The sequence below is a fragment of the Sminthopsis crassicaudata genome, chromosome 2 (assembly GCF_048593235.1).
Source record: "Sminthopsis crassicaudata isolate SCR6 chromosome 2, ASM4859323v1, whole genome shotgun sequence".
Lineage (NCBI taxonomy): Eukaryota > Metazoa > Chordata > Mammalia > Dasyuromorphia > Dasyuridae > Sminthopsis > Sminthopsis crassicaudata.
In genome coordinates, this window is record NC_133618.1 from 151,044,725 (window position 1) to 151,068,547 (window position 23,823).

General features: G+C 36.4%; 1 protein-coding gene across 2 annotated transcripts in view; it reads left to right on the forward strand.

Annotated features, from left to right (window-relative positions):
- MERTK (MER proto-oncogene, tyrosine kinase) overlaps window positions 1-23,823 on the forward strand; it is a 115,035-nt gene that overhangs the window by 23,406 nt on the left and 67,806 nt on the right. For both annotated transcript variants that reach the window (XM_074287687.1, XM_074287686.1), the window contains exons 2-4: window positions 6,601-7,018; window positions 14,059-14,159; window positions 16,526-16,699. In XM_074287687.1, coding sequence (XP_074143788.1) covers window positions 6,601-7,018; window positions 14,059-14,159; window positions 16,526-16,699 — 693 coding nt within the window. The remainder of the gene's footprint in view (window positions 1-6,600; window positions 7,019-14,058; window positions 14,160-16,525; window positions 16,700-23,823) is intronic.

Here is a 23,823-nt window from a genome sequence, read left to right on the forward strand (position 1 = left end):
CTCTCCTCTTGGCTATCTGGAAGTCATAAGAATTCGAATCCAGCTAGGAGACAAAACTGGGGCTATCTCCATCACAAAGCAAACCGAGAAGATTCTTATATGGAGCTGGCACAGGCCATATTATAAAGCAGGTAACTTCCTCCTACTGTTCTTGGTACTCTCTGACCTCAAGTATTCAATGCCTTCATGGTGTCACACCCAGACTTGCCCTTCCTGGCCATGCATCTGTTTCCTACCCTCATTATCAAAGTTTGCCTCATACATTCTGCATACTTTTGTCCTTTGAAAGAACCTAATATATTAATCATACAAAATTTTTACTTCATTTGCATTTTTACAATTATTCCTTTTACTGTGAAAGATGGATTTGAAATACTGATACTATAGATATCATTGCTGGGCAGAAGCTTTGGGAATTGGGGAAGAGATTTCAAGTCTTCCCTGAAAGCCTCTCTTATCTAAATAGGATCTGACTTTCTACCAGGAGACAGTTCTCAGGAAAGTAAGTTACTCTTTTACCTCAAAGCCTGCTCTTGAAGCCAGAACCGAGATCAAAGGAATGTGGCTTTTTGTGGGGAAGGGGAGGAAAAGGAAATCCTTGGGTTAAATAAACATTAATGCTTCCCTAGAAATAATTCGAATAGAGCACTTAATAACAGAATATCTGGTTCCGATTGTCTGAGAATAACAGCCATAGGAAATGGCTGTTTTCAGTTCTGAAGTTTTAGGTCCTGATGAATAGTTGCTTTGCATTGGCCTGTTTTTAAGGCCAATTTTTATTAGAGAACTATAGATATTGCAGATTATTCAGAAACCTCCAATATTTTGGGATCCTGAATCCTGAATCCATTTCTGGGAATATTTCTTTGTGATAGAAACAAAACCTTGTTTGAGAGCCAACTGAGTGAACCCTCCGTTGTAAGTTTTGTTTATTCAACTGAATACTCTCCACCTCAATAATTTCTTGTAGACTAGACGTAAGTGTCCGATTGTGGTATTTTCCTCAAGTATTTATATTGTGGAGAATATCAACTGTAAATTGTTGGAGAGCTGGAATTATTTTCTTTTTTGGGGGGGTTGTTTTTGTATACCTTTTTTTTTTTAATCTTTTCGTCTTTAGTCCTGGTATGGTGCCTTGTGCTTAGTAGGCACCTAATAAAAGGTTTATGGAATTGAATTAAGGTCAGTGGAAAAAAGATAAAATTTCCCCCATGGAAGAATTCATGCTCAAGGTTTGTTCTTACATCCCTTCATCCTTTCTACCCTTTTTCATCTCTAAGGCTTAACTTTAATACTGAGCTCAAATAATTGCTAGTATTTATATAACACTAAGTTTAAAACTTTGTTAAACTTTAAAACAAAGTTTAAACTTTGTAAGATTTGCAAGAAATTGCCTTTAAAAATATTGTCCAACTATGCCCAAAAGTCTATCAAAGTATACTCTTTGGTCCAGCAGTATCTCTACTGGGCCTATATCCCAAAGAGGATAAAGATAAAAGAGGATAAAAAGGAAAAAAAGACCCACATGTGCAAAAATGTTTGTAGCAGCCCTTTTTTGTATGGCAAGGAAATGGAAACTGAGTGGATGCCCATCTCTGATAGCTCTCTGAACTTGGTCTTGTGATGAGGAAAGTCATCTACATCTAGGGAGAGGATTGTGGGGACTGAGTGTGGATCACAACATAATATTTTCACATTTTTGTTGTTGTTTTCTTACATTTTATTTTTTCTCATTTTTTTCCTTTTGATCTGATTTTTCTTGTCCAGCAAGATAATTGTAGAAATATATATAAAAGAACTGCACATGTTTAACATATATCTGATTACTTGTCTAGGGGAGGGGATGGGGGGAAGGAAAGGGGAGAAAAAAATTGGAACACAAGGTTTTTTGAGGGTGAATGCTGAAAACTATCTATGCATATGTTTTGAAAATAAAAAGCTTAAAAAACAAACTAGAAATGACAAAATTGAAAAGGAGGTACAAAAAACCAAAATAAAAGAAAACCTGAGCATTGTTTTTAACCTTCACTTTACAGATGAGGAACTGAGGCAAACAGTTCAAGATCATACAATTAATAAATGTCTCAGGCCTGCTTTGTGTACAAACTTTTCTGACTCCAGGTCCAATGCTCTTTCTACTACAGTATCTAGTTGTCTAGATGAATCATAACTCTTTTCTTGATGCCTTTTTTCTTTTTTTCTCCCAAAGGAAGTGAAAAAGTTAATAAATGTTATTTATTAAAATGAACATTTATTTATTAACTATCAACATCTGGTAGCACTGACTAAACACTGTGTAGATACATATATAAACAATCAAGATAGTCCCTGTCCTCTTAAAGCTTAGATTTAGCATTTTACTACCCTCCCTCATCTCTCATCCCAGATCCCAAGGGAAAATCATTTATAGTTCAAATTTGATTCTTTTGTGGTAGGTCTCTTCATTGATCAGAGACATTTTCCCAAGTTTCTTTGAAGTCTTTTCTTATCATATAATAATGTTTTGTTACATGGATATGCCAAAGTTTTTCATTCATTTCTTGATTTAAAAAATATATTTTTAACACATTGCTTTAGGAATCATGTGGGAGAGAAAACTCAGAGCAAAAGGGAAAATTCATGAGAGAGGAAAAAAAAAACAGAAAAAAAGAAGTGAACATAGCATCTGTTGATTTACATTCAGTCTCCACAGTTCTTTTTCTGGATGCAGATGGCATTTTTGGCCCAAAGTTTATTGGGATTGTTTTGGATCACTGAACCACTGAGAAGAACCAGGTCTTTTATAGTTCTTCATTGCAGATTCTTGTTGCTATTGTGTACAATGCATTCCTGGTTCTGCTTGTTTTGCTCAGCGTCAGTTTGTGTAAATATTGTAAATCTTTCTGGGCCTTTCCATTCCCTGATTAATGGACATCTATTTTCCTTCTTTTTCATTGCTACCACAAAAAAACCAATTATAAATATTTGTATATTTGGAATCTTTCTCTTTGTCCTTGGTATCTTTTGGGAACATATGTAACAATGGTATCACTGGGACAAGAACATACACAGTTTAGTGAATTTTAAAAAAATAACATTTTATTTCCCCCCAGATTATATATATGTTATAAATATGTAACATATATATATAATTTTGGCATAAGGATAATTTTTAACATTAAAAATTTTGAGCACTACATTTTCTGTCCCCCCCTACCTCTCTCCTTCCTGAGACACAATAAACAATTCCTTATAGGAAATACAGCCATTCAAAACATACATATTACCATAATAGTCACATTGTGAAAAAAGATACAGACCCAAAGGGGGAAAAACACAACACAGAAAATGAAAAATAGTATGCCTCTTTCTGTATTTCGGCTTCATTGGTTCTTTCTGTGGAGGAAGATAACATTTTTCACCATGAGAAGTGATATTTTTAATGTAATAATATAGATTGAAGCAGTGTGACATGGTGGTTAGAGAGTGCTGGGCCTGTAGACAAGAAGATCTGGATTCAAGTCCTACATGAGATCATTCATTAATAAGAATCACTGCTCTTTAATCAATGGATTCCAAGATATTATGGGGGTGGGAAAACTCTCAACACAGAAGACTCTATAGAGTTGACAGTTAAAAGGAAAGCAGTTTCACACCCTTAAAATGTCCACATAGCTTCAGCTAGATGGTTCAGTGAATAGAGCATCAGCCTTCAAGTCAGGAGAACCTGAGTTCAAATCTATAGATGCTTAAAACACTAGCCATGTGACCAGAACCACTGAACCCCAATTGCCTTATCAAAACAAAACAAAACTGTCCATGTAGCACTTGTGGCTGAGAGAAACTGGTCACTTTTTTTTTTTTTTCCCCCCTGAGGCTGGGGTTAAGTGACTTGCCCAGGGTCACACAGCTAGGAAGTGTTGTGTCTGAGATCATATTTGAACTCAGGTCCTTCTGACTTCAGGGCTGGTGCTCTATCCACTGCGCCACCTAGCTATCCTGAAACTAGTAACTTTTAAAGTTTATCTAAAAGACTAAATTGTCAGTCAGTCCATCAAGTGACACTCATTAAATACCTACTATGTTCCAGGCACTGAACTAAGCTCTGGGAATATAAGGAAAATGAAAAAAACAAAAAATCAGTCCCTTATTTCAAGAAACTCCTAATCTATTGAGGGAAACAACGTGAAAACAACTATGTACAAATAAAGTATAATCAGGGTAATTTGGAGGTAGTCAACAAAGGAAAGGAAATAGAATTAACTGGAATTGGGAAACAAAATAGATGCTTATCAACCAATGTCACCCTTTGCATCCTGGTCCATTGCCAGTTGTTGGCATTTTTTTTTTACTGGACTTTACTGACTTGTAGGAGAAACTGAGGATGATAACTCTTTGAAACTCTGTCTCAATTAAATCCAGTTCACTTAAGAGTCAAAACATCACCTTCATGATGTCATCGGTCCTCTTTGAGAATAAAGGCTGAAAACAGATACCCATTGACAACTGGCTAAAGAAGTTATGGTATATCTATGTAATGAAATATTACTGTGTATTTAAAATGCCCAATGAGTTGATAGATGAAAAGATCTACATGAAGTGATACAGAGTGAAGAAAGCAAAGCTAAAAACAATATATACATTGGCTACAATGAATAAATAAGTGGAAAGAACCATTAAAAAATCACAAATAAACATGAAATTATAAAGAAAAGTAATGATTCAAAAAAGATACCTTCATCCACCTCTTTGTAGAGAAGGGAGGTACACATATTTTCAGACTTTTAAAAAATGTATATGTCATTTACACTGATTTCCCTCTTTTTTTTGTCATTAAAAATACTATTTGTCAAATGGGATGACTGTGTGAAAGGATGTTGGGAGAAAATATGAGAAAACCAGGAAAGGATTCTTGTAGAAAGTGTAATTTTGACTGAGATACCAAAGAGGTGGAGATGAGGAGGAAAAGAATTCCAGACATGGGGAATAACCAGTGAAAGTCTCCTTCTTCTCTCCACACCTCACAGTGTGATGAGTCCTCAGAGAATAAAAGATAGATTTAGTCTTCATCCATGAAGAATAGAAGTGCCTTCCTACGAGTTGTATAACATAGGCTACGTTTCTCACTATTGGTAATAAAAGCAGTGAAATGAAGCAAATTCAGGCGTCACGAGATCTCTGGGGAAAGGAAAGAGGTTCTATGGTGCAAAGAGAGAGGAAGGTGAGTAATCTATAAGGGAATACAGTGGAATGAGAAAGGACAAAGGAATTTTAATGACTGCCTGTCCCCAGCTGCCAAGAGACAGGTTCATCAGTATCAGTGAAAGGGCATTGAAACAACTGGAAGGAAAGTGAAGTCATTTGGTGAAACCGGTTCTCTCCATAGTCACATTTTCCACCAGGGAGGGTGGGGATATTGGGGTATCCTGCCTAAATGTCCAATCCTACATCCCATTCTTGCCACCCTCTTAGGGAAGCTTTCTCTGATGCTTCTTATCTCTCTCTCTCCTCTAAACTATAGATTCTTAACCTAAAATTCATAGACCTCCAAGGGCTCTATACATAGATTTCAGAGTAATATGTGTAAACTTGATGGAAAAAATAATTTATTTTCATTAACATTTGTTTTCTTTTATAATTGTATATATTGTATTTTGTGCATTTAAAAACACTTCTGAGAAGGGGTCATCCATAGGCTTCACTATGCCATTAATACTGACTTTTTCCCCTTGGTAGTGATACCAAGGCACTTAATCAATCTGGGTTTTAATGCTGTTTAATTCTAGTCTGTAAAATAAGACTCTTACTTAATCTGCCTGACAAATAACCTCTTCCCTTTTTGAACAGTGACCTACAGTGACCCAATCTGTGGTTAGGGCTGTGTCCATGTGATGAAATTTTTCTCCTTGAGAAGATCACTTGCTCATATGAGAAGTAAACTTCTGTCCCTAGAATCTAGACTCTTAGACTCTTAGAGAGTTAGTTGGAAGTTGGTGTTCACATAATCATGGAGCCTTATGTATAAATACTTACTTATAAATACTTACTTATAAATACTGTGACAGGTCCTTAAGCCTCTGCTTGAACACTTCCAGTGGTGGAGGCCTTAGTCCCTAACAAATCAGTCTCTCTAACAAATAGAAATTAGAGACAGTTGATGGCACAGGGAGAAGAGTGCTAGGCCCGAGTCAGAAAGATCTAAATTCAAATCTGCTCTCAGACACTTATAAGCTGTGTGACCCTGGGGGAAGCCATTTAACTCTGTTGGTCTGTATTTGTCAATACCTGTGGCTAATTAGGACATTCTTATTTTGAATGGAAATCTGTTTCTCTTTAGACATCCAATGGAACCATATACTTTCACATGACAGCTTTTCACTTACTTAAAGACAGCAATCATGTTTCCTATGCCTTCTTTTAGGAATCCTAGAGATTATTTTGTTTAGAATCATGTTTAGATCTAAGGAAAGCATCTGGCTTCAGGCAAGTTATTTTACAGAATAGAATTAAACAGCATTAAAACCCAGATTGATTAAGTGCCTACCTCTGAGTAACACTGCCACTTGCAAAAAAGATGATTTCTTTGCTGCTATTAAGAAAGATTTAAATTTTTTTTTCCAGATTTCAGTGAGCTGTTACAAGAAAGAATATCGTACCCGACACCTGCAAAGCCTCCTTCTTCAGAGATTTTGCCAGCTAAAGCATCTGATGTCCTTCCAACTAACATGGACATTGCTAGTCTGCTGTTTACTCCAGTGTTGTCTGGGACTCCAAACACAAGACATGCAAAGACCCCTGGGGTAATGCCTGAAAAAGCAAATAGCCTCTCATCTCTTGCCTTTAAGCACACAATAGGACATATAATACTTTCTGAACATAAAGATGTCAAATTCAATTGCTCAATCAGTGTGCCCAATGTGTATCTAGAAACTGCATTTATCTCTTGGTGGAAAGATGGGAAGGAGCTACTGGAGGCTCATCATGTGATCACACAGTTTTACTCGGATGAGGAATTTACATCAATTATTGCAACTTTCAGGTAAATGCATCTTTCTTCCTTCTCCCCTTCCTTCTTACCTTTATTTTTTTAAACTTCCTTTTTTCTTTCCTTCCCTCCTTCCTTCCTTCTTTCCTTCCCTCCCTCCTTCCTTCCTTCCTTCCTTCTTTCCTTCCTTCTTTCCTTCCTTCCTTCCTTCCTTCCTTCCTTCCTTCCTTCTTTCCTTCCTTCCTTCCCTTCTTCCTTCCTTCCTTCCTTCCTTCCCTTCTTCCTTCCTTCCTTCCTTCCTTCCTTCCTTCCTTCTTTCCTTCCTTCCTTCCCTTCTTCCTTCCTTCCTTCCTTCCTTCCCTTCTTCCTTCCTTCCTTCCTTCCTTCCTTCCTTCTTTCCTTCCTTCCTTCCCTTCTTCCTTCCTTCCTTCCTTCCTTCCTTCCCTTCTTCCTTCCTTCCTTCCTTCCTTCCTTCCTTCCTTCCTTCCTTCCTTCCTTCCTTCCTTCCTTCCTTCCTTCCTTCCTTCCTTCCTTCCTTTCTTCTTTCCTTCCCTCCCTCCCTCCTTCCTTCCTTCTTTCCTTCCCTCCCTCCTTCCTTCCTTCCTTCCTTCTTTCCTTCCTTCTTTCCTTCCTTCCTTCCTTCCTTCCTTCTTTCCTTCCTTCCTTCCTTCCTTCCTTCCTTCCTTCCTTCCTTCCTTCCTTCCTTCCTTCCTTCCTTCCTTCCTTCCCTCCTTCCTTCCTTCCTTTCTTCCCTTCTTCCTTCCTTCCTTCCTTCCTTCCTTCCTTCCTTCCTTCCTTCCTTCCTTCCTTCCTTCCTTCCTTCCTTCCTTCCCTCCTTCCTTCCTTCCTTTCTTCCCTTCTTCCTTCCTTCCTTCCTTCCTTTCTTCCCTTCTTCCTTCCTTCCTTCCTTCCTTCCTTCCTTCCTTCCTTCCTTCCTTCCTTCCTTCCCTCCTTCCTTCCTTCCTTCCTTCCTTCCTTCCTTCCTTCCTTCCTTCCTTCCTTCCTTCCTTCCTTCCTTTCTTCTTTCCTTCCCTCCCTCCCTCCTTCCTTCCTTCCTTCCTTCCCTCCTTCCTTCCTTCCTTCCCTCCTTCCTTCCTTCCTTCCTTCCTTCCCTCCTTCCTTCCTTCCTTCCTTCCCTCCTTCCTTCCTTCCTTCCCTCCTTCCTTCCTTCCTTCCTTCCTTCCCTCCTTCCTTCCTTCCTTCCTTCCCTCCTTCCTTCCTTCCTTCCTTCCCTCCTTCCTTCCTTCCTTCCTTCCTTCCCTCCTTCCTTCTTTCCTTCCTTCCTGCCTTCCTTCCTTCCTTCCTTCCCTCCTTCCTTCCTTCCTTCCCTCCTTCCTTCCTTCCTTCCTTCCTTCCTTCCTTCCCGCCTTCCCTCTTTCCTTCCTTCCTTCCTTCCTTCCCTCCTTCCTTCTTTCCTTCCTTCCTGCCTTCCTTCCTTCCTTCCTTCCCTCCTTCCTTCCTTCCTTCCCTCCTTCCTTCCTTCCTTCCTTCCTTCCTTCCCGCCTTCCCTCTTTCCTTCCTTCCCTCCTTCCTTCCTTCCCGCCTTCCTTCCTTCCTTCCTTCCTTCCTTCCTTCCTTCCTTCCCGCCTTCCCTCCCTCCTTCTTTCCTTCCTTCCTTCCTTCCTTCCCGCCTTCCTGCCTTCCTTCCTTCCCGCCTTCCTTCCTTCCTTCCCGCCTTCCTTCCTTCCTTCCTTCCTTCCTTCCTTCCTTCCTTCCTTCCCTCCTTCCCTTCTTCCTTCCTTCCCTCCTTCCTTCCTTCCCTCCTTCCCTCCTTCCCTCCCTCCTTCCTTCCCTCCTTCCTTCCCTCCTTCCTTCCCTCCCTCCTTCCCTCCCTCCTTCCTTCCCTCCTTCCTTCCCTCCTTCCTTCCTTCCTTCCTTCCTTCCTTCCTTCCTTCCTTCCCTCCTTCCTTCCTTCCCTCCTTCCTTCCTTCCTTCCCTCCTTCCTTCCTTCCCTCCTTCCTTCCTTCCTTCCTTCCTTCCTTCCTTCCTTCCTTCCTTCCTTCCTTCCTTCCTTCCTTCCTTCCTTCCTTCCTTCCTTCCTTCCTTCTTTCCTTCCTTCCTTCCTTCCCTCCTTCCCTCCTTCCTTCCTTCCCTCCTTCCTTCCTTTCTTTTTTCCTTCCTTCCCTCCCTCCTTCTTTCTTTCCCCCTTCCTTCTTTCCTTCCCTCCCTCCTTTGCTGTTATGTTAAGTGCAAAGAAATGTCTTATTAATGTAGTCTTATTTCAACATTTCTTTGCCTATTAAGAAATTTGAATATCTTTTCACATGGTTATTGACAGTTTGTATTTCCTTCATAAATTATCTAAAGTATACTCTCTTCAATGAAACAATGGCTAAATGACATAAAAATGTATTAGGAATGTTATTTTTAAAAATGAATAATAGAGTCATAGATTTCAAGGACAAAATGACTTTTGATGTCATCTAGTCCTACTTTTTTACTTTACATATGAAGAATTCAGGTCCAGAGAAGTAAAAGCACTTGTTAGAGCTCATTCAAGTCGTCAGTCATAGAGCTGGGATTCCAAACCAGGACTTCCAAATTTATATCTCTTTTCAATAGGCAGTATAGCATATTAAGAGGCAGTAGCATATACTGCCTATTAATGGCATTTTAAAATACTAAATAATTTTTTATTTAAAAGACTAGTTGCCAATTTTAATTATTAGAAATTAACAAATAAAAATTAGAGGCACTTGATGACACAGGGTTTCTGCATATTTTCTATCCTGTAGAGTATAAAAAAATAAATCACCAGTCTTTATAGACTAAGAATTGCTATGGTCTGCAGTAGGGTTATTTGTAAAAGAGAGTATGCAGTGATACCATATATTGATCAATTTATCTAACATCTTGGTTTTCAACTTTCTACTGATAATGTTAAATGACTCCAAAATCCCAGTTATCTTATTTTCTAATTTTGTCCTATTCCTCTTTGGTTTGGTATGAAAAAGCAGATTCATCCAGATGAATATTAAGAGTTGTAATAATCAACAAAGATGATGAATTTGGAATGCTTCTTCATATCAATTTCATTCAGTTGAGCAATCATTTGTTAGGTGCCTGTGTTATAGCTAAAATAAGGTAAACAACATTCTAAGCACAATCAATTTATCAATAAAGCATGAATTTATCAACAAATGGAATCTCAGTTTCCCTAGTAAGTGGGGAAGACCTCAGATGAAGGGGGGGGACAATTTTATTTTATAGATTTTGGGAAATACAGAGCAAAGACTGTAACGTGATTGAGGACAACATAATACATAGCTGAGACACAGGAAACAATGTAATTGGATGGAAGTTTAGAGTTGAGGGGCTAGCAGTAACACCTTCCTTCCCTCCTGGGATGTAAGAAGTTCATTGTTTCAGTCCATCTGCAAGATAGTGGCCAAGTCTTCTTTGGACAGAAAACCAGACATTATTGAAGGTTAGCTTAGTGGTATAACAATACGAGATCCCAATTCTCATGTGGCCCTCTATCTCCCTCTAGAATAGTAGGATTCCTTGAAGCATGAATAGAATATTGATTAGTAAGAAAAATGGATTTCTAAAACTTAACCCTTCATAGATCAGCTTAATTCTGAACTAAGATCAGAGACAGAGAACCATGTCTTAAGCAATTGTATGACAAAAGCAATTAGTTGCAAATAGATAAATTAAAAATGATACAAAATAAATATACATATATTGGTTTTAACATATTTTAACATGTTTACCGTTTACTTGCCATCTAGGAGAGGAGATGGGAAGAAGGAGGGAAAAATTTGGAACATAAGGTTTTTCAAGGGTTAATGTTGCAAAATTATCCATGCATATGTTTTGAAAATAAAAAAGCTTTAATAAAATAAAATTTTTAAAATGACATACAATCAATCTTGATCATTTCCCCTATTATGTGCAAAACACTGCTCTAGATGCTGGGGATATGAAATTAAAAAAATTAAATCATCCCTGAATTCAAGGAGCTTAATTCTATAGGAAGAAGGGATGTATCATATAGAGAGAAGTAAAAATAAAAAGTATTTGCTAAATAATTACAACTGGGATAGAAGACCAACCCTAGGGAGAAGACTAGGAGGTGGCTCCTGAGTAGGGATGTCATTGTGGCAGTGAGAAGGCATGGAGATGCTCTTGTGAAAAGGAATGGAGGTAGGAAACTGACCTTGGAACGTGAGGAGAGATCAGCTTGACAAACAGAGGGACTAACATGAAAGCCGGGAAAGGTAGGAAGAAAACTTGTTGCTTTAAATGCAAGATTGATGACTTTGTAGTTATTCTAGAAGCATTGGGGATTCACTGAAATTATGAGTAAAGGAATTATATGTCAGACCTATGTTAAGACTATCTATTTGGTAAATGAATTTGTGATAAGAGAAAGAAGAAACAAGGGAGCTAAATAGGAATTTATGGTAACAGTCTAGGTAAGAGATAACAAGGACCTGAATTAGTACAGAAGCTGTGTTAGTGTAAAGAAAGAACATATGGGAGGGCTCATATGAAAGAATAGACAAAGCTTGGCAATTGATTGACCCTGAGAATTGAGGGAGAGTAATTGTGGATAGGGAGGACTGGAAGTTTGATAATTTATTCAATTTAAATAGGGATGTTTGGAGGAGCTATTGTCTGAATCTGTATGAAGTTTAGGTTCCATATTGGAATGAGATGAAGTTATTTCATTCAACAATTAACAAATTTTAAGGCAGTTTATTCATCAATGAATGAAAAAGAGATTTATTAAGTCATAGCAATGGATGTTCAGCAGGGATCTACCTTCAGGAGATGGGAACCTAGCATTTATTAAGCACCTGCTATGTGCAAGACACACAGTAGGAACTTTATAAATATTGTAAACATTTAAAAACCATTATCTCATTTTATTCTCACAACAACACTTGCAAGATAGGCTATTGTACAGTATATCTATTATACAGTTGAGAAAATTGAGGCAGACAGAATGACTTGCCCAGAATCACAGTAGCTAGTAAACATCTAAAACCACATTTGAACTCTGATTGTCCTGAGTCTGGATTACTGCAAGTTAATTGAAACTCCCCTGACTCTACATTGCTCATTATAGATCGCTAGCCAAGTACCTTTTGAGCTGCTTCAGTGGTTATTTTTTGGATTCAGACAACTAGAAACTGATGTCAGTAGCCTGGATTTTTAGTTTCCTGAGCCAATAAAATTTCAAAAATAGTTTCAGTGCTTTTTAAGGAAAAAAAAGACTACTCTGACTTGAATGGTAAGTGAGAAGTTTAGGATATTTAGTTGAGTTTGGGAGGACATAAAGAGTTACATTTTGGATATGGAAATTGAGAGGAGGCAGCTGATAATAATGTGGGATTGGTGTTCAAGTTGGGGGATAGATGAAGGTTAATAATATTGAACTAAATCCTCATATTTGAAGTTTTACTAAATAAAGATTACAAGAAAACTGCTTTTTTTTCATTGTAATGCTTTATATTGTCCCACTGTACATTTTGGGACTTTTGCTCAAGAACTTTTTGCCATGAGTTATTGGTTAGAACTTCTTAAGATAGATATTATTTTGCTTTTGTACTAAAAACTACAGAAAGAAAAGAGTCTTCTAAAGCAGGAGCCAGAGTAGTTAGTTCCCCCATAATTACTCACTAAGTAATCAAAATATAATTTTCTACCAAAAAAATCTTTCTGCTTGTTGTTCTTGGACTTGGTTTTTGGTACAGTTGATGACTATCAGATAAAAAGCAAGACTGAAAAGGAAGAAAGATATAAAAAGATTTTTCAAAATTTTCTATGGCTCCTTTGCAGAAAACAAGATCAAAACTACTACCATCCTACTAGCAATCCTGTGGCATGTACTCTATAAAAAGTAGTGAAAATGACACAGCCTTCAATCAGTCAATCAACAAACATTTATATAGGATTTACCATGGACCAGGTGCTGTTCTATGTGCTGGGTATACAAATGTAAGCAAAAGGAAAGACAGTTCCTGCCCTCAAAGAGCTTGCTTTTTAACTGGGGGTAAAGAAAAAATTAAAAGAGAGCTGAAAAGCAAGAATCAGAGGGAGATAGATGGGTGATGAAGTAGGAGGATGGCGGCTAAGTCCAGTGCACTACTTTGAGCATTTTAACTAGTTATGTCAACCAGACTAGTTATGTCAACCCAAACAAATATTGTGTTTATTAAACTGACAAATTTACCTAATTGAATATGTTAACCAGATCTCTCTTAGCATTATATACCCACAGTCTATGACTTAGAAAATAAAATATTTAATGGCATTATTAAGTTAACAAAGACTGAATTGAAGCCCTAAATATTGTAACTAATTAGAAAAGTAGCTATTGGTAGTTAGGAAAGATAGCAAGTTAGCTTTTAATGAAGTGTAATGTAAGAAGGACCTGTGTGTTCAAAGAAGCAAAGTATCTGATTTTGAGATCTTCATGCCTTACCAGAGGAAGGATTGATCCAGTTTGAGTGGGCATTTATATAGCATCTTAAGTTTTGCATAGAATTTTACATATTTTTTCTCATTTGATCTTGACAACAATTCTGTGAAGTTGGTACTACTATCATCCCCATTTTACAGATGAGGAAATTGAAGCAGAAAAAAGTTGTGACTTGTCCAAAGTCACAAAGCTATTCAGTTTCTAAGACAGAATTTGAACTCGTCTTTTTGACCCCAAAATCTATACTGTATCTATTGCACCACCTAGATGACAACGATTGATGAATATGAATTTCTTTTCATCTGTTTGGTTATACTGACACATAGCACATTTTTCTTTTTGAAAAAAAGTTTTTTTCACTCTGCTCTTATAGTCCCTTGCTTCTCTTTCTTAGAAGTAATTTCCAAAGTTAACTTTAAAGAGATTGGAAACTTGGGAAACACAAATAGCATGTGCTTGACAGTGCTTCTTCCTGTTTGTCAATCAATGGTATTTAAAGGATGGAAAACTGTGTGGGGTTTAGAAAATGTAGAAGGGGGAAGAGGAGACAAGGAACTGAAAGCTATGTCCAACTTATCAATCTTTCAACTAATGTCAAATTTCTGTTATGGGGATTGTTCAGGATGGGAAGTAAAAATCTTGTGTTTTTTTTCTTTTAAAGCATAAGCAATGTGCAACGTTCTGATAATGGGTCCTACTTTTGCAAATTAAGGATAAACAGTGATGAAGTTGTGTCTGAGCCCATCTACATTGAAGTACAAGGTAAATCAAAAGACAAATGATTGAAAGAACAGAGCTGCTTACTGAAGGATTGTTAGGATCCTTTGAATTAAAGACTGGGTATTAATTCCTCCATTTTGATAGATGAAACACTTATTAAGTACTTATTAGTGTTTTCCCCTGTAAGATTGTGAGCTCTGTAAGAGCTTCATTTTATATCCTGGGCACTTAGCAAAGTATTTGGCACATAATAGGTACTTACTAATAAATACTTATTGACCTGACTATTATAGGCCAGGTCCTGTCCTGAGCATATGAATATAAGTAAGCAAGTCAATCTGCTAAATCTGTTGAAGAAAAATACTATAAACAAATGAGAGGGATCCCCAGAAGGCTCACAATAAGGCTACCTGGCTAGAAAGTGAGGTGGAGGACTGGATCTCTTGTTCAAGGGGCAGATTCCAAACTTTCCCTGGGGAGAAAAGTGGGGATAATTGCCAGAGAACACATAGCAATGGTATGAGCAGAAAATGAAACTGAGCTTTAAGTTAAGGGATTTGCTCATGGTTACACCACTAGTTAGAGCTAAAATTTGAATCAAGATTTCTCCTGTTTTAAAGTTTAGAGCTATTTCCACTACAAAATGAAATCTCTCTGAAATTGCTTTCATATTTATTTGTTTGCTGTTAATATTTGTTATCTCTTTGGTGTAAATGGACATTTGCTTGCTTGGCATCTTTTATTACCTGCTGTTGGTTTGCCTAATCCTAACTTAATATTAAAGGAAATGGAACACAAAGTGGATGAGTATCTATCCTGGGTTTGGTTATACTGACATTTAGCCACTGAGTCCTGTCCTTTCCCTAAAATCTGAAGTCATGTTCTTTTTTTTTTTCCCCAAGAGATTCAGTTTATTTTGTGATTAGAGCAAGAAGCATTTTCCCCATGGAAACTTTTTTTTTTCCTGCCACCCATTTTTCTGAGAAATTGCTTAAAGAGTTAAAATCTCTATATGGAATATGATTTTTTTTTAAATTGGTGGAACAAAGGTAGCAGAGAAAAAGGAAAAAGATGGGTAACTCAGAATATTGCCCAACATTTACCCAGTAGAAGAGAAGAAGCTATGGAGTAGCTTCATTAAGAGAGGTTTTCCATAGTTTGCCACCCATCTGGAAAAATTAGAGGAACTTGCCTTTGTCGGAATGCCAGGAAAATACCCAGGATAGGAATTAGTCATTATATCCAAATAGCTTCACATACATTCTCAAGTCTCCCAACAAACAATTTTCCAACATTCCTAGGATATCCAAATTAGAACCAATGAGTTATTCTAATCTCAAGATTAAAAAAAAAAACCTCAAAAGCTTTTGGATTTGTTTAGTTTTTAGCACATGCACCAAATATACATCAACTGGAATGCTTGAAGGTCTTGCTTAGCCTGTTTTAAATGGCTCCATATTTGGGTTTCTAGTGGAAGATCTTATCAGTTAGGATTGTAACTTTTTAGTTGTTCAAATGAGATAATGTATGTAAAAGTGCTTTGAAAACTGTAAAAATGCAACTCAGGTCCATGGTAACTTTACGGAATTTCTATCTTTTCTATCCTAATTTTTTGCCTTTTCTTCTTTCTCCTTCATCTTTCCTCCTCTGCCTTCCTTCTTTCTTCTTCACTTTCCTTTTTGATCCCACTACTGATCAGCATACCTGCAGTGTTTCTGACACAAGCTAATTTGTCTTCTAGTTCTAAAGCCTGGTGGCTCCTTATGGCCATTCTGGAAGGATTTACCATATTGGTGCCAGATTTAGCTTGAATATCTAATTATTAGATTAGTTTAACCCATGGTAGCTCAGTATTCCCAAGATCAAGTTATTCACTAGCCTCAGCTTTCAAAAGAATAGGAATTATAGGCATGTGCCACCATTTATTACCCTACTTCTTTCTACCAATTTTTCCACCACCTCTCTGATTACTTTCCAGTTCCATAATCCAGATGAGGATACTTATTATAAGTCACATATATAAAGCTTTTTCTTTGACTTTATATTTATTGTAGTAAAACAAAAATCCTATGAATTCGCATTACAGCAGTGAGATACAAATATTTTAATGGTTTCCAATTGTCACTTTTTTCAAAATACTTCTTCTTCTAAAACACATCTTAACAAATCCAATTCCAAAACCTTTGGAGAGCTTATATAAAAAAATATAATGGTGGTCTAAGCCGATATGTAGGAAATAGCTATTGTATTCTTTTTATTAGACTTTTATCAAATTCAGTAAATCTTTTCCCAGGCCTTAAGAAAGTTATACAAGAAAGAAATAAACTACTTTTGTACTAGAATTGTTATTTTTTTCAGAACCTTTTTCTTTGTCTTTTCTTAATGTTATTTTTTATTCTATTTTTAAGGACTTCCTTATTTCATTAAACACCCAGAAAGCTTGAATGTGAGCAAAAACACAGCCTTCAATCTCTCCTGCCAGGCAGTGGGACCTCCTGAACCTGTCAAAATTTTTTGGGTTCGAAATAGCAGTCGTGTTACTGACAAGCCAGAAAAATCTCCTTCTGTTCTAACAGTCTCTGGTAAGTCACATTGTGCATTCTTTTGTAAGAATAGTAATCTGTGGCAAGTCTTTAAATTAAAGCTTTTGGTGGGAAACTCTTCTTTGTCTCATCTCTGAGAAAAGATAATTTGGCAGTTAAGATATTATTGGAAGGCAATTCTGGAGAAAACTTTCATTTCAGTAAAGAATCTTCAAGGGGATTAGGAAGTGAGTAAAAGGAGAGGAAGAGGAGACATTTCCTGGAAAATGAAGAGAGATAAAAGAATCAGTTGAGGGGATTATAGGGTTAAGTGAGAGTTTTTTTTAAGAAGAAGGAGAAGAGCTAGGCATGTTTCTGGGCAGTAGGGGATAGTCTACTTCACAGGGAAAATTAGAGGGAAAAAGGCACAGAGAGAAAGAAAGAGAGGGAGAGGGAAAGGAAAGGGAGAGAGAGAGGGAGGGAGGGAAATAGAGGAAAGAGGGGGAAGAGAGAGAAAGAGAGAGAGAGAGAGAGAGAGAGAGAGAGAGAGAGAGAGAGAGAGAGAGAGAGAGAGAGAGAGAGAGAGAGAGAGAGAGAGAGAGAGAGAGAGAGAGAGAGAGAGAGAGAGAGAGAGAGAGAGGAAAGAAGAGAGGAGGAGGAGGAGAAGAAGAAAGAAGAAGAAGAAGAAAGAAGAAAGAAGAAGAAGAAGAAGAAGGAAGAAGAAGAAGAAAGAAGAAGGAAGAAGGAAGAAGAAGAAGAAGAAGAAGAAGAAGAAGAAGAAGAAGAAGAAGAAGAAGAAGAAGAAGAAGAAGAAGAAGAAGAAGAAGAAGAAGAAGAAGAAGAAAACACTGCATCATGGTGAATAGACTGTATTTTCTCAGTAAAGTATCAGTCTGATTATCCTGATAAGAGAATGGAGAAGTTAGTGGTTACAGCATAAAATCCTGAGTCTTCTTGACTTAGAAATCCAGCATCTAATATTTAATCCTTGTCTGCCTCAGTTTCCTCAAATGTAAAATGGGAATAATAATAGCACTTATTTCTCAGTTTTGTTGTAAAGATTAAATGAGATACTTAAAAAGTTCTTAGCATAGTGCCTGGCACATAGTTGGTGCTATATAAATGCTTATTTCCTTCTCCTTCCCTTATCTATAAATTAGGAAAAATTAGAGTACCTGTATAAAATGAGATATTTAGAAAGCACTTTGCAAACCTTTATATGTATATAAATGTTATTGATGATGATGATGATGATGATGATGATGATGATGATGATTTGGTGTGGAAGTCTTGAAGATAAAAGAAAAGAAAATATTTGTCTATTATCTTGAAGATAAAAGAAAAGCTGAAATAGCTATTCTAAAGAGTATAGTAGAGGATCCACTTTAGGGAACAATTGTCATAATCTGGCATGGTTCACATACTATTGCCTCAGTGATATGTAAGTAGTAAAAGTTATCTACTTTATTAAGAAAATAATAATAATTATTAAAACTAACATTTACTTAGCCCTGAGAGGAAAGCATATACAGGAGGAGGAAGAGGTAATGGTCAGTGATCTCAAAGGCTACAAGAGAAGTCCAAAATGATGAAACCTCAGGAAAAGCCATTGGTTCTGACATTACAATGAGAGATCATAGAGATAAGGTCATGTTGTTAACTTTGAAAACTTTGTCTCCTCCAGCTTCTAGCCTAGTGTTTTGTACACAGTAGGTATTGATGAAATACTAGTTTGTCTTAAAATTTTATATTTACATTAATAATGGGCCACTGATTTCACATTATTTTTAATAGATTTCTTTTTCTTTTTTTTTTTTTTTTTTTTACATCTCCATTTTTTTTTTTTCTCCCCTGAGGCTGGGGTTAAGTGACTTGCCCAGGGTTACACAGCTAGGAAGTGTTAAGTGTCTGAGATTAGATTTGAACTCAGGTCCTCCTGAATTCAAGGCTGGTGCTCTATCCACTGCGCCACCTAGCTGCCCCTTTAATAGATTTCTAATAGATTTATAAGAATTTCTTTTCATGCTGAAAGTATGTCAGAGGTAGGTCCTGAACCCAAGTTGTTCTAATTCCAGGCCTGTGTCTCTATCCACAATACTACACTCTCCAGATATGCTGGAGTGGGTTGGAAAAGACATTAAATAATTTAATAAATATGGTATATAAGGAACAATGTTTTCAAGTTATTTTCATCATAAATTTAGAGTTTTTGAAAATTGTAGGGGATCTTCAGGATCAAGACTTTCAACAGATTGAATTGAAAATTAGAGTGTTTTGTTCAAAGTCATACAGTCAATTTAGAAAAGCCTAGAAATAGAACCCAGGATTTTTGAGGTCTATTCTATTGCTCTTTCTATAATACTATGTTTTCTCAGTTATACGATGAGTCAAATCTTATCCTCTATGTTCACTGTTATATTCTGTGTCTTTCATTTTACTACAGAAAGCCTATAATAAAAGTATCATTCGCATGCTCTGATGACAGTATTATGGCGTTCTGCCAAAGTGTAATTATGAGATTAGTCATGCTTTAGCCTAAACAATCTTTAATGTGTAGTTTTTAAGTGCTGAGTCATCACTTCATTGGATGACTTCAATAATCAAATGAAGAACTATTTATTTGATATTTGCCAAGGTAGTAAATACCCTTAGCAGTCACTTGAGAAAATAGGGTTTAGTCTTTATTTTTATTTAGATAATGACCCCAAATTTAGATTTAAGTGAAAAACTCTGGCTTAAATTTAGTCTTCTGGGTCTAAATTGAAGACTGTTTCTAAATAATTATAAAGTATTCGAGAACAATTCAGGCTATTTTCTTGTGTTTTTGTGTGGGTGTATTTTTTTAAGATTTTGATGCAGAAGACTTTAGTGGTACATGGAAGTACTTTAGCAGGTTCCATTTACAACTCAGAAATTGGAAAACACTAAGCTTTAGGACCTGATTTTATTTTGTTCATTGTAGACTTAAGAAAGTGTTATATGCAGACTAAATTTAAAAAGTAAATCCTGAGCACATTCTACTCTACTCCCTTTTGTTAAACATTTACAAGCTTACCCCTTAGTGGTGATCAATTACTTATTAATGGGACTCTGGTAAATTAAATCCACCCAAATTAGTATTGACCCCAGGGAATTTACAGTTTTAGTACTGGTATGACCAGGCATGAGAAAAATTGAGTAATTTGGATTTATGAAGTACTTTTTAAGTCCTTGAAGCTCTTTCTTCTATTCTCTCCTTTTAACTTCATGGAAATCCTGGAGTAGGTATTATTATACTTACATACAATATACATTGATCATCCAGACCAATGCATTTTCATTTATTTCTACACTGTCTTTAATGAAACTTAGTGTTGTATACTGGGTCTTTTTCACTTTGCTATAGAGGCACTAGAATAGAAGTAAGTTCTGTTTTCATCCTCTATCCATAGTTAATTACAAAGTTCTACACTCTCATGATCCCTAGGACTGCAGATAATAACAGGAGGTACTTATTACAAGCCCAATATCTTACAGTAGGCCATAATTATTTTGAACCAATGTGTTTTTTTTTTAAAAGCAAGTTTGGGGTTGTTATTTTTTAACTTCTAAGTGATATATGAGAAAAGGGACTAACATCTGGAATTTTGCTGCTAGAAGAATAGTTTGACAAACTTTGTTTAGACTGAGACATTTAATAAGAATCAGAAGAAAGAGCACTGGACTCAGGAGACCTCAGAGTTTGAAAGCTGCTGATGATACTTATTAGCTGTTTCCTTTCTGTGAAATAGGGTAATAGTACCCATAGTTTCTACCTCAGGGGTAATGTAAATAAAATGTTATATCAATGTCAGCAGTCATTATAACATTACAATATGTAATTCGGTGACCTGACAATCAGTTAGTCACACAGGATTTGTCTGGAGACCCCTAGTGATAGAGAACTCACTATCTCTGAAGACAACCCTTTTGTCTAAATTTAATTGTTGGGAAGGGTAGCAATGTGGCTTGGTGGATAGAGTGCTGAGCCTGGAGTCAAAAATACTTGAATTCAAATGTGACTTCAGACACTTATTAGTTGTTATGACCTTGGGCAAGTCACATAATCCTGTTTTCCTTTGTTTCCTCCTCTGTAAAATGAGCTAGAGAAGGAAATGGGAAATCATTCCAGTATCTTTGTTAAGAAAATCCCAAATGGGATCATAAAAAGTCAGACATGACTGAAAAATGATTATTAGGGACTTCTTAACATATAATTTTAATTGACCTCTTGATAACTTCTACCTATTACTCCATTCCTGGTCTTGCCTTCTGGAATCAAACGGGAAAAAAAAATCTCTTCTGCCCTCTACATGGATGCTTTCAAATCCTTGTCTACCCTGTCTTTCCTTCTCTAGGCTAAATATCCCTGGTTTCTTAAACTGATCCTCATCTCAAGGATTTTTACCCTCCTAGTCACTCTCTTATATGCTCTTTAGCTTTATCTTGGTCCTTAAAATGTGGCGTTCCCACAACTAAGCATTCTAGCTTAGACCTGCCCTTGGACTTAGTATAGCGTTCCTATCACTTTCCAAGCCCTTGAGATCATTTCTTTTTTAATACAGCCTAATATTTCATAAGTTGTTTTGGCTGCTATGTCACACTGTTGACTTATTGAGATTGAAATCTGCCAGAATGCCTTAATACATTTTCAGACAATCAACAACTTTCTACACCTTGTAATTATGAAGCTTATTTTTTGAATCTAAGTTTTTATACTTATTAAATTTCATCCCATTAAATTCAGACACTATCAAGATTTTTTTTGGACTTCTTTTTAAGCATTAAGACGGATTTTTACATAGGGAATACTACAAAAAGTGTTGTGGGCAGCCCAAGGCTAGATATAAAATAAAAGCTCTTAGCCTGTCAATGGATTTAAAAACAAAACAAAACAAACAAACAAAAAAAAACAACCCAACTCTTTCATCTTATACTGAAATTCTGGAGCCCTCAATTCTCACACTTTTTGGAGAAAATCATTAGAATAACCCTGGTACTAAAAGTGCCTTAGACTGCCTTAAAAGTGAAAGTCCTTTTGACACATCAAGAACAAGATTTCTTTGTAACTATTTGAACTTCCTTTGTGATAAAATATATTAGACAATTTCAGGTTCTAATAATTTGTATATCATTGGCCCAGAATTTTGCTTTTCTAATCTGCTAGGATAAAGAACTCAAACTAGAGAAACAAAAATGCTTTAGTAATTGATCGTTTGGACCGATTTGGACAAGCATATAAATTTCTGAACAAAAAGATAATGAATTTTTCCTTCCACTAATTTTTTTGTCTGATAATAGTTATATTTAAGAAGCTATGACTAATAATTGCTTTGACATTGCTGTTATAGCCAAGGAAGATAAATAAAATTAATAAATAAGATTAATAAAATTAACTCCTATTTGTGGATTTGACCCCATGAGTGTGGCAGTGTATTTGAGGGAAGATAGCCCTGGATCATCAGTTGGAGAACTTGACTTTCAATATTGGTTTTGCATTGGAAAGATCATAGGACTTGGTTTCTTTTTTCTTTTGGAAAATGAAGAGGTTGGACTGGATTATTTCTAAGACCTCTGCTAGCTCTAAATCTTTTATCCAATTTTGGTCTCATTTGTACCAGTGGTACTGATTTGCATGTTTAATTCACATAGGTAGCTAGATGATACAATGGATTGTGGGACTTGGAGGCAGGAAGAATTGAGTTCTGATTCTGCTCCATGTACTTATTAGACAGGACAAATTACTCTTTTTCAGCCTTAGTTTCAGTTTCTGTAGAGTGGGAATAATAATAGCACCTACCTGTGTGGTAGGTGAGGCTCAAATGAATTAATCTATGTAAAGCACCTTGCAAATCTTAAAGCACTATACAAATTCTTATTGTCATTGTTATTATTACCTTAGTTGCATCTTCTGTTTCAGTTTATTTTGCACAAGTGTCTCCCACCTGGAATGTGATTCTACATCATTGTCCCCTCTTAGGATCTTTATTTTTCTTCAAGGCTCTATTTAGATACCTTCTCCTCCACATAACCTTCCTTGATACTCTCAGGTGAAAATTTTCTCTCTTCTTAAATATTTCCAGAGCAATACACTCTGGGTTATCTTATGGTTATCAGAATATGAAATAGTTCCATTTCAATTCTTCTCCATCCCTCTCTCCCCATTGCATTACCTTTTAGAGAAAATAACCTCTTGATGATGAGAACTTGATTATTTTATCTTTGTATCTGTATTTCCTATACAGTTCTTTGCATATAGTTAACATATAATACAGTTTTGTTGAATTTTAGTTTGTGGAATGAATAGATGAGATAAGGTAAATATGATTAGTCATGATTATTTACATTAATGGCAGCATAGTTTCCCTACTAAGGGTTTCTCTGTAATGCAGTCTGACAAAAAAAAGACAGTTTTAGTCTCAGAATTCAACAGATTCTGTGGCGATCCAAATTCAGAATCTCAAAAGGATCTCAAAAGGAAGAATCATGGCTAGTAGTTTTGTTGCCCAGATAAACTGCATGTAGTGTGAACTCAAAAATGACTTTTTAAGGCAAGTTCATTTGTTGGGGTGGACACAAGGAGAGAAACTCTGGGACTCTGTCCTGCGTTGGGCAAAGACAGATTATAGAGAAGCTTATTTAAGATGAGGCTGTTGATGGGTGAGGGAATAAGGTGGAAATATCCCATATAATTCCTTCTCATTTTAAATGAAAATTCTTCTTAGACACCAAACTCTACTTTTCTACTTTATCTACTTGTCTCTGCTTTGTTTTCAATTTCTGAAGGAGGTTCAAGTGTAATCAATACCCTCTAAATTGTCTATCAGTTTCCCTATATTTTATGGTTCTGATTCAAGTTGCTTTAGAACTTTTTGACATCCCAAACATATTAATTTTATTCTGAGAAGATTTTGAAGTCCAGCAGATTTCTTTGCAATGTCAGGGTATTAACTAAAGAAAGCAGCAAGGGTCTGTTATCAAGAAGAGCTCAGGTTTAATCCAACTTCAAATTCTTCCTAGCTTAGCAAGTCTGTCTTAGTTTCCTTAGCTGAGGATGAGGCAAATGAGGATCCTAACAGTATCTACCTCACAGAGTTGATAGAAGAACACATGATATATTTTTAAAACACAACACAGAATTTGGCACTTAATGAATGCTTGCTCTC